Source organism: Nuphar pumila, chromosome 13 (assembly GCF_984573655.1).
Source record: "Nuphar pumila chromosome 13, dmNupPumi1.hap1.1, whole genome shotgun sequence".
Classification (NCBI taxonomy): domain Eukaryota; kingdom Viridiplantae; phylum Streptophyta; class Magnoliopsida; order Nymphaeales; family Nymphaeaceae; genus Nuphar; species Nuphar pumila.
The window spans coordinates 83,162,545-83,178,737 of NC_143261.1; the positions used below are offsets into that span (position 1 = coordinate 83,162,545).

The following is a 16,193-nucleotide window of genomic DNA, read 5'->3' on the forward strand; positions in this document are numbered from 1 at the left end:
ATCTAAACACTTACAGCCTGATATTTCGATAAATATGAAAATCGAGATCCGCATCCAGAGGCGAAGTGCTCACAAAGGCTTAAAGCGCCAGAGCAACACTGAAAGATAGAATGCTCTATACATACACACACTTAGTGACCTTCTTAGGCTAAGTGCTCATATGAGCAAAGGGATCCACTTTCACAGGCAATGTGCTCCTTAGTGTCAAAGAGGCCAAAGTAGTACTGAATGAAAGGAAACATATAACTGAGTCATAAAATACCTAGATGGGGTATGCATAACATCGATGCCTTGAAATGCCTATAAGAGGCAAATATAGTAATAAAACACTTGTTGAAAAAGAAAACTTTGTTTTTCATTCAGCTATAGGCCTACCTCGGAAAGGGTAGGTGGTACAAACTTTGATGGATATTGTTGTTAATAAGCTCCTCGATTGGTAATGACTCGATGTCCCTGGAAATTAAAGATATATGATATGATCTACCATATATGTATATTGTAGGTGAGTAGTTTTCATACTTATGTAGAAGGTTAGGATGTATTTTTTTTGTGGCCCAAGGTAGACTTCTCTCCCGATCATTGAACTGCCCTCTACAAAATTATAGAGTCAATTAGGCATGCGGGATATTAAAACACAGCATAATAAACTCCCGTACGGTCTCAGTTGTAACTCGAAGTTACCCTTGTAAGTACTTATAGTGGGGGTTAAATATCGAAACATAAGGTCATCAAAACCACACTACTACATACCTATTGATTATCGTGTTATATGAATAATATAAACTAGACTATCTAAATTCATGAATATTGTATTGTAAATATTAAATATTATGCTTTTAACCTAGAATTGATAACATACCTACTAGGTTGTCATAAATCTGACATTATTATTATAAAAACTTTAGGTGAATAATGAACATGAGATGGCGCGAGGCAAGGGCAACATTCAGAGCCAAAACTTTCGGATCCGATGGCCAGTTTATGATAGTTTTGTCTTATTTTGAATTTTAAACATTTTAGAAGTTGTAAATCCTTTTTTTTTTAACTCTAATGTATAAAGGTGCAAATTTTGTTATGAAAATTTTGAATGTAATCTGATCTTGAAAAAGTGTTTTCGTTAATATGTGACCCGTCAGAGTCATTCGACCCAAATATTAAGTTGAAAAACTCTGTTTTTCGTTGTTTGAAAGTTAGATTTTTTTTTTAAAAAAAATTACGTAAAATCTCAAGTTGGGGATTTCGAGGCATGACACAATCATCTTTGAGTAACATTCATTCTTAATTAAGTGTCAATGGTAAGGTAATTGTAATACCCACGATTTTTATCAGATAAATAAATTTAGATTTTTAAGTCATTAAGGTGATACACGAATATTTTATTGTTTTAATTATTTATTCGTAATTGGATCTTGGATGACCTATTTGGATCTTCATTGTTGGATCCCAAATATCCTGTTTAGAACTCCGATATTCCATTCAGATCTTAGATATCGGACCACGAGCCTTAAATTGAATATTTAATGATAGATTTTGGTCAAATGGATTGGATCCTCGAAGTTTAAATCAAAATTTTAATGGTAAAATTTCTATATTGGGTCTACAACACTTTAGTGGGATTAGTATAGCCTAGGCGATGTTCGGATCCATAACATTTCATTTGGATCTTCGTCGGAACTTCAATATTAATCTGGATCCTTGTATGGAAACCGTAAGGATCGATGTATATCCATAATAATTCATTTGGATCCATAGTTCCAAATCATATAATTAAAACTTCAGATTTATGGACCCAAATTTATTAAAAAGATTTACGAAGCACAATGGATCTTGGATCCATATTAAGTTATGTCAATTTTTGATTAACGTAAACGGATCCATAAAGGGTCCATATTTATGTATAATATCATAAAAATAAAATAAGATAATAATAAACATAACTTATACATATACCCAAGTTAATAAATGGATCCACAGTTGGATCCATCTGGATCCAACATGCGGATCCATATTTCGGGCAAGTTGCAGATCCGCATCATAGGTAAGTCGCAGATCCAACTCTTGGTTGGAACTCGGGTCTTGGACCCAGACCCAAGCCCTGCCCCGCATACGTAAAAAAAAAAATTGTAACATAAGGCAACCCGATACGGGTTGCCTGATAAAACAAAGCTGGTTAGGGTTCAGAGTGAACCCTAACCCTCGTAAGGGGAAATCACAAGGGGTAACAAAGGGGAGATGCGCAGCCGCCACCGGTGAGGGTAACGGCCCTCCCTTTTCGGGCAACCTTCTACATAGGCCCTCCCGTTTCTCTATTCCTCCCACGCTCTCTCTTCCGCACACTCTCCTCTCTCTTGTCCGCACGGCTTAAGGAAGAACGCCCGACGACAGGGGAGCTCGACAGTGGAGCATTCGACAGTGGCCGACCCTCTTATCGCGACAGCAGTCTCCGATCGTTGGAAAAGCGTCGGAAGAGGTAGGAAATTTCTGTGTTCTCCATGTTGGGTACGTCATGGGTTGAGACTATGGTGTGGGTTGTCCGAAAAACCCCAAATTCTCGATTTGGGGATTTCGGCTGTTGTGAAGAGAACCTCAAATCCAGTTCATCCCTTGTCCTTAGATTTCTTTTAAAACTAAATCTCATTGAAAACCCCAAATCACCGATTTGGGGGTTCCGGTTTTCTATGTTGGAAAGGCGACGTTGGATTTGCTGTGTATCCCAAATCAAAAATCTAGGATTTAGGTTTGCCGAAAATCCCAAATTCTCGATTTGGGGATTTCGAATTTTCGATAGTAGATTTTCCTATGGTTGTTGCTGATGGGTTACATCAAGCATGCTCAGCCCATTTGGGTGGGTTTAACCGATACAAGGGCAGAATCTGGGTTCTGCAGGCATGCTTAGCATATTTTGTCTTTAAGAAAATCGGTATTGGATCTTCAAATCTTGTCTAAATCGGGGTTTGTAGGGGTTACTATGTTTAGTAGAATGTTAAGTTCAAGCATGAAATAAAAGTCTTGCACAATCTCTGTATTTGATGAACCACGAACTGCCTGTTTGCCTTTATACACCTGTATGCTACGAAGGATGTCTGCACAATCTTTATATAAGACGAATTATGGAATAGGTTGTTATGCTATGTATTCGTATGCAATCTCACCTACTGTATGCTTGCGCAACATCTGCATTTGATGAATCACAAAATAGGTTCGAAAAAGAAAAGAAGAAGTTGAGTTTAGCTCGCTAAATGGCGATACAGATTCCTTTATAAGTAAACCTGCTATTCTATAAGATGGCCTCCTAACATTGTTTTCTTCCTCATTCAATTAAGTAGAGGTTACCGGTTCTCATAGATCTTTTGAATCTCTGGGGTTGTATTCCTCAGTTATGAGTAGGTCGTCTGTTTACAGCCTCATATGAGAATAGCAGTAACTTCTGACCCTTGAAGACAACCCAATATAAATTACACTGACATATACATATAGAGTCAGGTCACCTGTAATTGGTTGAACTACTTTCCAAAACCTTACAACAAAAATTAGGGATTTCAGTTAATCATAAGACAGCTTATGGGAATACCTTACCCTTTTTCTGTAATTGTTTTATTAGGAAGTCTTCTGTATCCTAATGGTAAGGATGAGTTGGAAATCACGGAAAAACCCTCTAATAAGCTAACCATTTCTAGTGAGACATTTCACAGGAACACAAATTAATAACAATGATGCACTCTCCAACACTGCAGATTTTGAGGATGAATTAATAACTATAACACTGCGGAAAATTGTAACTGAAGTGACCATTTCTTTCCCTTAAGCCGTAAGCTGCTTTGTATTCACATATCTATGCGGATTTGGTATTCTGGTTGTTATTGATTCAATTAAAGCATTAGCTGCTGCCCAAAAGCAATCTTATTAAACCCAGCAGGAAACCAATACTTCAATTATTTCCCTGTTAACTACCTAACATAGATACATTTATGTTTTTATTTTGCAGGCTATCAATAATGTTAAATGTATTGAATATGAATTTGGTGGTTGTCGGTTTTTATAATATGAAAGTCTGGATTTTAATTTAGCTGCCATGTCAGAACCGATATAAGCTATTTGCTCATTAGTTGTCGACTTTTTCCATGTGGTGATTTGTGAATTCCAATTCCAGATATTATGCTGCATGTAAAGTTGTTCGACTGAAGATTTAGTGGAAGATTAAAAATGCATTTTCAAATTGCATATGAAGTTGATGCTCAAAATGACTATTAAGCTGCATATTCAGTGGAGATGTAGTTGCTTATTTAGCTGCATAAATCATGATGTTCAATTTCATATTTCTTAAAATGTTCCAATGCCCCTTTAAGTGTATATCATCTAGAAGGTTCAAATGGCCATTAAGATGCTTATTCTCCAATGTTCTTATGCATGATAAGCTGTATATATTTTTCTGAAGTACTATTGCCTAACACTACATATTTGCTGAAAGTATCAAATGCCAACTAAGCTGTATATCTTGTGGAATGTTCAAATGAGAATGTGTTTGGAGAAATGTATATAGTTGTATTTCCAAATCTCTAAAGATTACACTGCATGCTCAATAAAGGACACCAACAGTGTCTTTGCTTGTTTTGCGAATCTTTTAATAAATGCCACCCTGTGTTGGGATGTCACAAGTCAAAACCTAATGGTACGTTGTGGCAATTTGCTATTGAAAAATAAATAAATAATAAAAATGATGATGAATGATGATCTGGTAACCGAACCTATGGGTCGGTTGGTTGTGGACATATGAATGTCAAGCTAGTGTGTTGAGGGACATGCATAGACCATCGAAGTTATGATGTGAATCCACATGAAAATGAAAATATAGTATTCGTGCTCGACTGGTTTAAAGGCACCGAAGCACTTTGGGTAATAACCATAACATTGATGAGAAACTTAAAATTAATTTCTATGGCCTGACTGGTTTAAAGGTACCGAGGCTTGTGTGCTTGACTGGTTTAAAGGCACCGGAGCACTTTGAGTGGGTTTAAGCAAGCTATATGTAAAAAGGATTTGGATGGTTTATGCACCTTGGTAAAATGACTAAGGTTAGGATCTACTGCTAAGGTAGTAGAAGGAAGTTGGGGAATGCCCTGTACTTCGGGAAAATAATTAAATGAAAAGATTAACCCACTCAGATTCGGGCTTACCTTGGAGAGGGTAAGTGGTACAAAACTCCGGGGACATGTGTTTTACTGTTTCGAGCTAAAGTGACTCGATGGTCCCCAGTCCTCGGAGTTGGGGGGGGACCCGGACTACCAATATGTCCTAGGTGGTAGATCTTTGTTCTTCTGCAGAAGTTAGGGATGCATCCTGTTTTGGTTTTGGCCTTTGGGAGATTCTCTCGGTCACTGACCGCTCCCTTAGGATTTTCAGTCTCAGTTAGAATGTTTGGGTTAATAAGATACCCTTGAATAATATATCCCCGAACGTTCTCTTCTGTGATGGTTGCCTTGGCCCGTGTGTACCCGCGGGATAAGATAATACAAACACTATTTAGAACAGTTAGGTATCACAGTGAGTGGATTTATAAAAGGAACATTTGCATATTCTTTCAGCATGCTCTATATTTTGAATTTGAAATGAACTGAAATCCTGAAATGGGTAAATATGAGATGATTGAACTATTACATAAAAGGTATGTATGTTATTGTTATTGCTGTTGCATACTTACCTCACTTGCTTATTAATGTTGCATACCATGTTCTACCTACTCATGTGAATGACTGTTGATTACTGTTGTTGGTTTACGTGCTATTGTATATACTAAACATTTACACTTGACACCCACATCACATACTAGACTCATGATGTACCTGCATTAAGAGTTACAGTTTTTCTACTTAGACGTGGTAGTCTAATTCCAATCAATTTACTATTTTCAGGTAAAGAATAGGGTTTATGAGCAGTTGCGGGATGAGGCATCAGATCGAGATTTTTGGATTTATTGTTCCAGGGATCGCTTGGGTTTCCTTTTATGATTTTAACTCTGATGATTTTCATTGATATTGAAATGAAATAAATGTGTTGGGTTTTCTCTCCGCCGTAATGTCTCGAAATGCTTAGCCCTATTTTTACTTCTTGTTTCCGCTGTTATATATATATATATATATATAAAAACTTCAAATTTTGGGTTAAAAATTTCGGGGCGTTACAGTAATGGTTAACTCATTTAAGATCATAATGGTCACTAATCAATACCTCTACTAATTAATTTAGAAAGTCAAAGTAAAATCAAGTATGACCATAAGCTTAGCCTAGCTAGGTGGCTTGGTCAAGTCAAACATGATATAGTCTCAGTAAATGCATAATTTTAAAACATGATTCCAATGGAATGGGAATGCCAGCATTGAAAAGGCTGACATCATTGATGGGATGGGGATGTCGACGATGTGAGGTTCGTGTCGTTCATGAGATGGGGACGCTGGTGTTGCAGAAGGGTCAAAGAGGGGCTGCAGTTGCCATACATCGAAGGTAGGGGAAGCAAGGGTGCGCTGCTCTCAATGGGATGGGAGAGGGAAAAAGAGAGAGGAGACATGAAGTTAAGGTAGCAAAAAAGGATACAGAGGGACTGCATTCACGGCTGGGAAGAGTGTTGGGGTTATGGTTTATGCATCTATGTTGTTCACATATTCCATTCATTTATCTAAATTAGCATTTGAATTTGGTTTTAGCTTTGGATTTGGATTTAGGTTTTGGTTTTGCCTGACCAAGCTCAACTTAGCTTGATTTGGTTATGCTCATGTTAGACCTTTGACAATCCTTTTTGGCACTTAGGATGTTTATATGCCCAAGTACTTAACCGACCCATTTTCTTGGGGTTGAATGAAACCTCATTTATCGGTGAATATGTCTGAAGCTTCTTATTTGATTACAATAATCTCATCATCTTATTAATACTGTACTTTTTTTAATTATATTGAAAACCCATGCTCTTAGCAGTGGAGTAGGTTTCATGTCTATCCACCTATCAAGCCTCTTTTGTATCTCATATGAACCATCATCTAGTGGGTATTGTTTCTGAAAAAAGTTATCAATCTCAAATAATGTTTAAACATTAACATTTTGTCATGAACATGGGATGCACACAGAAAGGCATATTATACAGCTTGCTCATTAGGAGGTTCCTCACCCCCAAGCTCTCCTCTCAACCACTCCTGATGAATAGCAATTGATGTCATCGGTATTTAAGACAGGTAATTATGTGAATTACTATGAAAAAATTGGAGAGTTTCTTGAGCTAAAAATCTCAAATAATGTTTAAACATTAACATTTTGTCATGAACATGGGATGCACACAGAAAGGCATATTATACAGCTTGCTCATTAGGAGGTTCCTCACCCCCAAGCTCTCCCTCTCAACCACTCCTGATGAATAGCAATTGATGTCATCGGTATTTAAGACAGGTAATTATGTGAATTACTATGAAAAAATTGGAGAGTTTCTTGAGCTAAAAATCGGTTTCATCAAGGACTAAAAAGTAGCCAAAACATGATTATGTAATGCACGGAAGTTGCGTAATGTAAGCAGCTGAAGAAGACTCTAGGTGTATGTTCCAGAGCAGATGGAGGATAAATCATAACATAATCACCCTATGTAAAACTGACAAATTTTTAGAGACATGCATATATCAATCTACCTGAATGAGAAAAGGATAAATGCAAATAGCTGTCTTCTTCAGCTTTTGACCAAAGGCAAGTAGGCACCACATACTCAAATACAAGGTTACTTTTTATTATTTTTATTCCAACCAAGCACATGATCTAGTTGGTTCTAATACCTCAGATATTTCATTAAGCATGGCATATAGACATTAAATTATTGCTTTGAGAACATATTATCAATCTTTTACAATGTTTAAACGCGAATACTTTGTTATTCACATGCAGTGCACGCACGCAGAAAAGCATATCATATGTCTGCTCATTAGGAGGTTCCTCATCCCCAAAGCCGCCATGCTCTCCCTTCTAACTAAGCACATCCTCTTGACATCTAACTGGTTCTTGTCTCTTTGATGTTTTATAAAGCATGGCATACATACATTAAATTATTGCTTCCAAAACATATTATCAATCTCATATAATGTTTAAACATGAATATTTTGTCATGAACATGCAGTGGATGCACACAAAAAGGCATATTATACAGCTTGCTCATTAGGAGGTTCCTCATCCCCAAGCCCCCAAACTCTCCCTCTCAACCACTCCTGATGAATACCAATTGATGTGTGTATCTAAGACAAGTAATTATGTGAATTACTATGAAAATTTTGGAGACATTTTTGGAGTTAAAAAGTTGACAAAACATGATTATGTAATGCATGGAAGTTGCATAATGTAACTGAAAAAGACTAGATGCATGCTCCATAGCAGATGGAGGATAAATCATAACATAATCACCATATGTAAAACGGACTAGAATTTTTAGACTTGTATATACATCAATCTACCTGAATGAGAAAAGGACAAAAGCAAAGGCAAGTAGGCACCACATACTCAAAAACAAGGTTGCCTTTTATTATTTTTATTCCAACCACGCACATCATATTTAAGATCTAGTTGGTTCTAATACCTCAGATATTTCATTAAGCATGGCATATAGACATTAAAGTACTGCTTTCAGAACATATTATCAATCTTTTACAATGTTTAAACACGAATACTTTGTTATGCACATGCAGTGCATGCACGCAGAAAAGCATATCATATGTCTGCTCATTAGGAGGTTACTCATCCCCAAAGCCGCCATGCTCTCCCTTCTAACTAAGCACATCGTCTTAAACATCTAACTGGTTCTAGTCTCTCTGATGTTTTATTAAGCATGTCATACATACATTAAATTATTGCTTCCAAAACATATTATCAATCTCATATAATGTTTAAACATTAATATTTTGTCATGAACATGCAGTGGATGCACACAGAACGGCATATTCTATGTCACATAGACACGACAACCTGGCGGTCATACCCATGTCAACACGGGTACTGGTACCAGACGCAGCAAGGGTATGTGCTGATCCAGATTGGGTCAGGTCCAACCTCAACCCAACCCATTTTTTTCTCTCGGCAGGGAGGAAGAAAAGGAGGAGAAAGAAGAAAAAGAAAGAGGAAGAGGAGGAAGAAGAAAAAGAAAAAAGGAGAAAGAAGAAGAAAAAAAATAAAGAAGAGAAGAAGGAGGAAGAAGATGAAAGAGAAAGAGGAAGAGGGGGAGAAGAAGGAAGGAGAGGACAAAAGAGAAAGAGGAAGAGAAGGAGAAGGAGAAGAAGAAAATGAAAGAAAAAGAGGAGAGGAGGTGAAGGAAGAAGACCAGAGAGAGAGAGAGAGAGAGAGAGAGCATACCGAATCATCCTCTTCTTCTTCTTCAAATCTTTAGACAGAAATTTTTATTAAAATGAAAATTTCATTCACCCTCCCTCTTATTTTTAAAAATTAGTCACCTCCTCCCTTAAAAGCTGTTTCCTTCCCCTGCCGCTTTTTTTAAAAAAATCAGTCACACATACTTTTATTTTTTATATAGACCTTATTATAGATCTAGACCCAAACTCTTTCTTTAATTTTTGATCCAATCATATTTTCACACACACACACACATATATATTTATAGAGAGAGAGAGTAATGCTCCAAGAGTACCAACTCCCACATACTAGAAATCATGGTTGTAGGTTGTATCTTCTCAATCAAACTTTATGGATGTACTCAACTTAGTTTATTTGATAGGAATCATACTTTGGATCATGTTCTTTTAATATAAAAATATGATTTTTTAAGTCATGAAAATTTGATACATTGTGAGCCACTAATTTTTAAAGGTCTTAAAAAACATACATGTATGCTATAATTACATAATCTAAAATTTGTTTTCTACTAAATAATGCTTATAGATCATATCTATAGGGTCTGATCAACAAAAAAAAGAAATTTTAAAATCTAAAACTTCAATTAAGTGGAAGTAGATACTGCAGGAGCACCCTATCATTTTATATATATATGTATATTTATATATATAGCTTTGGAAGCTAGCTTATTGCATCTCTACAAGATGGTACCTGATTGCTTGGGACCATAAATTTTTGGCATTTTTTCAAAATTCTGACCTTACCGATGTGTTCAGCATGATAGATTTACTAGAAATTGACACTGGATCATTTGATTCTGATGCATGAATAGGTTTTTATAAGGTTCAAAACTCAATGGTCTACAATTTTCAAAAAAAATTTGAGGCTTCAAATACCACTTTTTCATCCAAAATGCATGATCCAAGTGTCAATTTCTAGTAAATCAATCATGCTGAACACATCTATAAGGTCAGAATTTTGAAAAAACATCGAGAAAATTCTTAGTGGATAGGGTTTGTACGGTAGATTTCCATATATATATATATATAAAGAGAGAAAAAAAATGGAAATCTACCGTACAAACCCTCTCTCTCTCTCTCTCTCTCTCTCTATATATATATATATATATATATATATATATATATATATATATATAATTCTTAGTGGATAGGGTTTGTACGGTAGATTTCCATTTTTTCTCTCTCTTTATATATATATATATAGAGAGAGAATAATGGGTACGTGCTAAATGAAATATGCTAAATGAGTTTTTCAGGTTTTATTCATTTTATTTTTAAATTCTGACCATACAGATGTGATCCATGTACTTGATTTTATAGGGATCAGCTCTTGAAGTGTTTGATTCTGATACATGGGTGGGTTTTTATAACGTTCGAAAAATCAATGGTCCAAAATCTTTGTAAATTTTTTAGACTCCAAATATCATTTTTTCATCGAAAATACATGATCCAAGTGTGGATTAACTGCAAAAAAAACACTGGAAAAGCAGAAAAACCCATTTAGCACATTTCATTAAGCACATTTCATTTAGCACATACCCATTACTCTCTCTCTCTCTCTCTCTCTCCAGCCATATCCCCGTACCCTCATTTTTTGAAATTGCACCCTAAGCCCCTTGCTAATGTCATCTAACTTCCTTCTCTTCTGTCTTGTCTTAGATAGGCTTGAGGGCTCTACTCAAGAGAGGGGTGAGTGAGTAAGGCTGACTTGTGTAGGAGAGAGGTCTATTGCGTACCCGTGCCCATGTGACATAGGGCATATTATACAGCTTTCTCATAAGGAGGTTCCTCATCCCCAAGCCCCCAAGCTCTCCCTCTCAAGCACTCCTAATGAATACCAATTGATGTCATGTGTATTTAAGACAAGTAATTATGTGAATTACTATGAAAAAAAGGAGAGCTTTTTGGGAGCTAAAAAACAGTTTCGTCAATAGGGGAAGCCACATATAACAAATAGTTAAAAAGTGTCTTGTGCTAGAGTGAGCGTTCAATTGTCAAAAGAACTAATTGAATGGAAGACATTTGTATTTTACTAGCTATCAGGAAAATGTTGTAACTTGGCCTTTTGGGTTCCACATTTTGCTAAAACAAATCAGTCTTAAGGAAAATCTTTGTAACCATAAGTCCATAACAGCTTGGATAATGAGCAAAAAAGTTGTGTAGGCTAACTGACATGAGCAAAAGCAATAGGAGTGTATTTGCTGAATTTATATTTTCTCATTAACTCTAAGGAGGTCACATGGAAGCAAATTTCTATTCCAGTTCAGTTTCGTCATGAAGTGTCCAACTTATAGGACTTGCAGAACAAAGAAGAGTGTCTAAGCAGAACTTTTTATTGAAGGGGTACAACTTTTTACAATATCCATTGCGCCGGAAGGGCAGAAAATAAATAAAATAAAATCTTTGAATCACATTCTAGCTGACGCTTTAGATAATGGTTGACACAATGATCCTTGGAATAAAACCGAATTTCTAACCCTAAATTTTTTCCCACGATGCCAATTATTGTCTAAGGTCTAAAAGTAAGATTGACTGGACAAAGTAGTCTAGACTTGATTGTATTCCTTACTGGAAATGAAAGAAGCTTCGAAAGTGAGATGATTGTCAATCGTAATCTTCTATTTTGAAATGGATAAAATAAAGTTTGTGAAACACTCAACAGATTAACAAGGCTGTGCTCCCAGTGATTATCTAAGCCGAGTCCATGGTTTCCCAACATGCTCTCTTCAGTTTCTATTGGTGTACTTTTGATTGGAACACGAGTAAATCAGCACAAGAAATCTGACCAGATACATATGAAGGCAGGAAGAGTTGAACTCCAAATTCTTTATACACCCATTTGTCTAAGCCAACGTCTCTTTTCATCTTTATAAAATAAATCAGCAGAAAGTATTTCTATTGTTTTGCAAAAAAATAGAAGGTACTGTTTAAAGCAGAAGAATTCCAACAATATAGCTAACAGCCTGATGATTAGTGAGGATGACCTCAGATGGTTAGCAAATTGTAACAACTAAAATTTACCAATTTAAATTGCAGGATAAATTTGCCTACACTTCCTCTATTATGTTGGTTTGCAAATTCTTTGTCAACTGTTTCAATCTAGGATATCGGAACATCCATAGAAATCTTCCTGAAGTATAATCAACATTTTCATGCTCCAAAGTCAGATACCATTTAATCAGAATTTAAGAAGCACCTAAAATGATATTATACTTGACAGTCACTGCTGCACAAAGCTCCTTAAACTGCAAGTCTAAATTGCCATGTCCTCCAACACACCTTGTGACAGTGTTGCGTAAGGCAGAAATTTCTTGTGATATTTTGAAGTAGACCCTTGCCAGTGATGGTCACTACTAAATTATTCCAATGGAAGACAACAAAAGCTTTTTTCTTACATGATATCTAGTGAGGGAATGGTTGTTTGTTTGCAAATCTTCTAACACTAATGTCTTTATCAATTTTTTCCTTAGAAACTTTGTGCAAGAGTTCTTATAGTACCTATCCTCAAGCTTCAACTTGTTTTTTTCTTAAAAATCCTCATGAAACTAACAGGTTGAAATCTAATAAAAGCACCAACTAGCAATATAGTACGCAATAATATGAATAGTAGAAGTTTTTGGTGAATTGGTGTCTAACTATCAAAGCACAATCATTCTGACCTTTTATTAAGCAATACTGGAACTTTCAAGCAATAGACAACAAGCACCGTGTCAAATTACTGGCACCGTCACTCCTAAGAATTTAGAGAACATATAATAAAAGAATTACCAAGATAGACAAGCGAAAGGAATAATGCATCCCACGCAATTATTTAATTTAAAAAGAAGAGAGAATATAGCAGATGCATATGGAGCTCGGAACATTTTGAGCCAAGAAGATGTTCATTTATGAGTTGCCAGATACTAATTCAGATGAAGCATTAAACTCATACGAGCAACAAATAGGAAAGAAACATCTTGGTGTAATTATACAAAGAGATTTTGCATTCGACTTAAAAATTAGCAAATAATGCTCTTCTAACCATTCTATAGACAAGAAGGTGATCTCAAACTAGTTTCCCGTCCGAGCATACTCTGACTCCTAGTTGCTGTCTTTGGCGTCCCCAGCGGCAGAGGACTTGTCCGATAGCTTGCTCGGAGCGTCTCATCTACCCCGCTTCCTGCCTTTGCCATCGCATTTCTCACGAATTTCTGGGCTGCGGGTGACAAACCCTGCAACCCCGGGCTCTCACTCCTCCCCCTTGGCAGTGGCACACCCGCCTTCCCAAACAACCTCGACTTCTCCCTCAGCCTCCGCCCTGCCTCCCTCGACAAATTGTGAGCCTTCACATCCCTCGACGCCAATCCTGGCATCTTGAATTGTGGCCCTTCTGTCATCTCCTCCGGTTCCAACCTCAACGGGGTACCCTCGATCTCACCCCACGTCATGAACGGAGACTCTTCCACACCAGGCTCCGGTGAAGGTGTCCTTACGAAGCTGTACCCACCCTTCCCGGGCTCCGGTGACCTTCTCAGGTCCTCCAGATCGTACTTCTTAGCCTTGTCTGAATCCCGACCCGATAATGGCCAGACCGTTGCTGGAGAGTTGCCCCTTACGGGAGTGTACATAATCGTGACAGGATTACCTTCCTCCGGAAGCTTCGAGCCTGCAATCTTCCCACTAAACCGAGTGTTAGCTGAATCGATTTCCTTTGTTGCCCCCTTGAGCCGCTCCGCAAGCTCTGTGTCCGTCAATGGCGCCTCATCCCGGTTCGCTGCACCGTACATCAACAGATTATTTGCCGTGAATTTCCACCCCTCAAGTGAGTCCATCGGTTGGCCGGACGTCCCGAACCCGTCGGTCACCCTCTTCGCGTTCTCCGGGGAGGCCGCAGAGGCCTCACCATCGGTGAGGTACCGGAACTTCTCCCGCCGCTTGCGGTTCACCTTCTCGAGAATCTTCGAGAAGCTATCATTGTCCTCACTCGTGTATCTCCTGAAGAACGCATCGAGGCTCAGAGACGAATCGACCACCGCATCCTCATCATCTCCGGCAGAGGGATCGGTCTCGTCTTCCGCCGCCACAGCTGCCGACCGTTGATCTGGCGTGCAGTCGTGCGTCCATGGGGTCATCACGGAAGCCGATCGTGGGGTTAGGGTTTCAGATAGGGTTTGGGGCCTGGCAGAACCGCCGGCGACGCGGCGGCGGTCTAGAATCTTCAACTGGGCGTCCTTGATCTGCAAGGGGTCTCCGGAACGGACGGCGGAGATCCAGTCGAGCCGGTCGTGGAGTTTGGGGATGTCGGGGAAGAAGTCGCGCTCGATGATTCGCTCAATCGCCGCGATGTAGGTGTCCTCTTCGAGGACGGTGGGCTGGGAGGCGCGGCGCCGCTTGGGTGGTGGAGCAGAGGAATTGAGGGCGAAGTCAGGGTTAGGGCTTCGGAGGGGAGTGGTGGATTCCGAAAGGGAGAGGTGGCGAGGGGATCGGCCGGGAGTCGCCAACATCGTCTCCGGTGCGAGATTAAACGCTAAAATATGAGGAGAATTTAAAGGAATAGGAAACTCACGCAGAAATTGCAGGGAAAGGAGAGCACTTCCTCCTCCGCGTCGTCGTCGACTGGTCTTCCTTGGGCGATCGATACGGAAGGAGGAAGGAAAGAGGGGTCGCTGGGTTTGTTCATATATCGCTTTAACGGATAGGAAATCTCGGGATACCGATACGAGTCCGTTGTGTGTGTTTCATTGGGATAGTGAGTGGGGGAAGGGATTATAACGGGTTTTACGAGTATCGGAAGAGTTCGAAAGAAACCGGATTCGACTGAGATGAGTTTAAGATGCTGTCATCAAATGGATCGGCAGGACCTCCGGTCCAAATCGGATGTATTATCTTCGGAGGTGGATCTTTTAAGGGCACGCGGGGGATGAAAAACACGCTTGGAACGTGTTTTGTAACAACTTTGGACCACCGGATGCATTCCGGATATATTATCTTTGGATGTGGAGCTCTAAAGTATGTTTGATGGCTTGTTTAGAGTTGGACGAAATGAACAAAAAAGATAGAACATAACATTGGTTTTGTTCCTTTTGTAACAATTGTACTAAGTCTAACGTTTGTGTACTCAAACACTATGTTCCAAATATTTGTTGTTTGATGAGGATGTGCAGACAACTTGGACAGTAATGGATAATACCTCAAACTACTTTATTTTGGATTGGTACATCATTTTACATGTTTTAACAAATTTATTATTGATTTTTAGCCGGGATATAGATCCAATTACGAAATTATGTCTAAAATCGTGATTTTTTTGCCTTGAATGTGGATTTTTTATCCAAATATGGATCTTGAATTGGATTCAAATACCGAAACATATGAAAATATGTCTAAAATCATGGGTGCTGGGTCGGATTACTTCGTTTTGGATCACATGACTCGATCTATCTACCTATTTACATATTTTAACAAGTTTATTGTGGATTTTAGCCCGAATATGAATCTAATTACAAAATTGTCTAAAATCATGGATTTTTACCTTGAATATAGATTTTTGACCCGAATATGGATCTTGAATTGGTTTTAAATACCAAAACATGCAAAAACTTATGGGTGGGATTTGGTATGCAATGGATTGGGTTTGGGTTAGATATCTGATTGGATCTGAATCTGATTACTCGAGATTCACTAAAGCAAGCATGATCCGCTTAACAATCAGATTGGGATTTGATAAGCAAAATAGGGCGATCCATGGGTTGGGCAAAATCGAGCCACTTCATGCCTTGAGCTAAACATGCTAGACTTGGTATTGAAAGTCAAGTATTAGGCACAAAGCAA

General features: G+C 38.2%; 1 protein-coding gene across 1 annotated transcript; it reads right to left on the minus strand.

The window, feature by feature from the left end:
* Positions 1-13,245: 13,245 nt before the first annotated feature.
* LOC149818907 (uncharacterized) lies at positions 13,246-14,980 on the minus strand. The gene has a single exon (XM_089984464.1). It carries the CDS (start codon positions 14,864-14,866, stop codon positions 13,409-13,411), a length of 1,458 nt encoding a protein of 485 aa, XP_089840590.1. The 5' UTR covers positions 14,867-14,980; the 3' UTR covers positions 13,246-13,408.
* Positions 14,981-16,193: the final 1,213 nt, after the last annotated feature.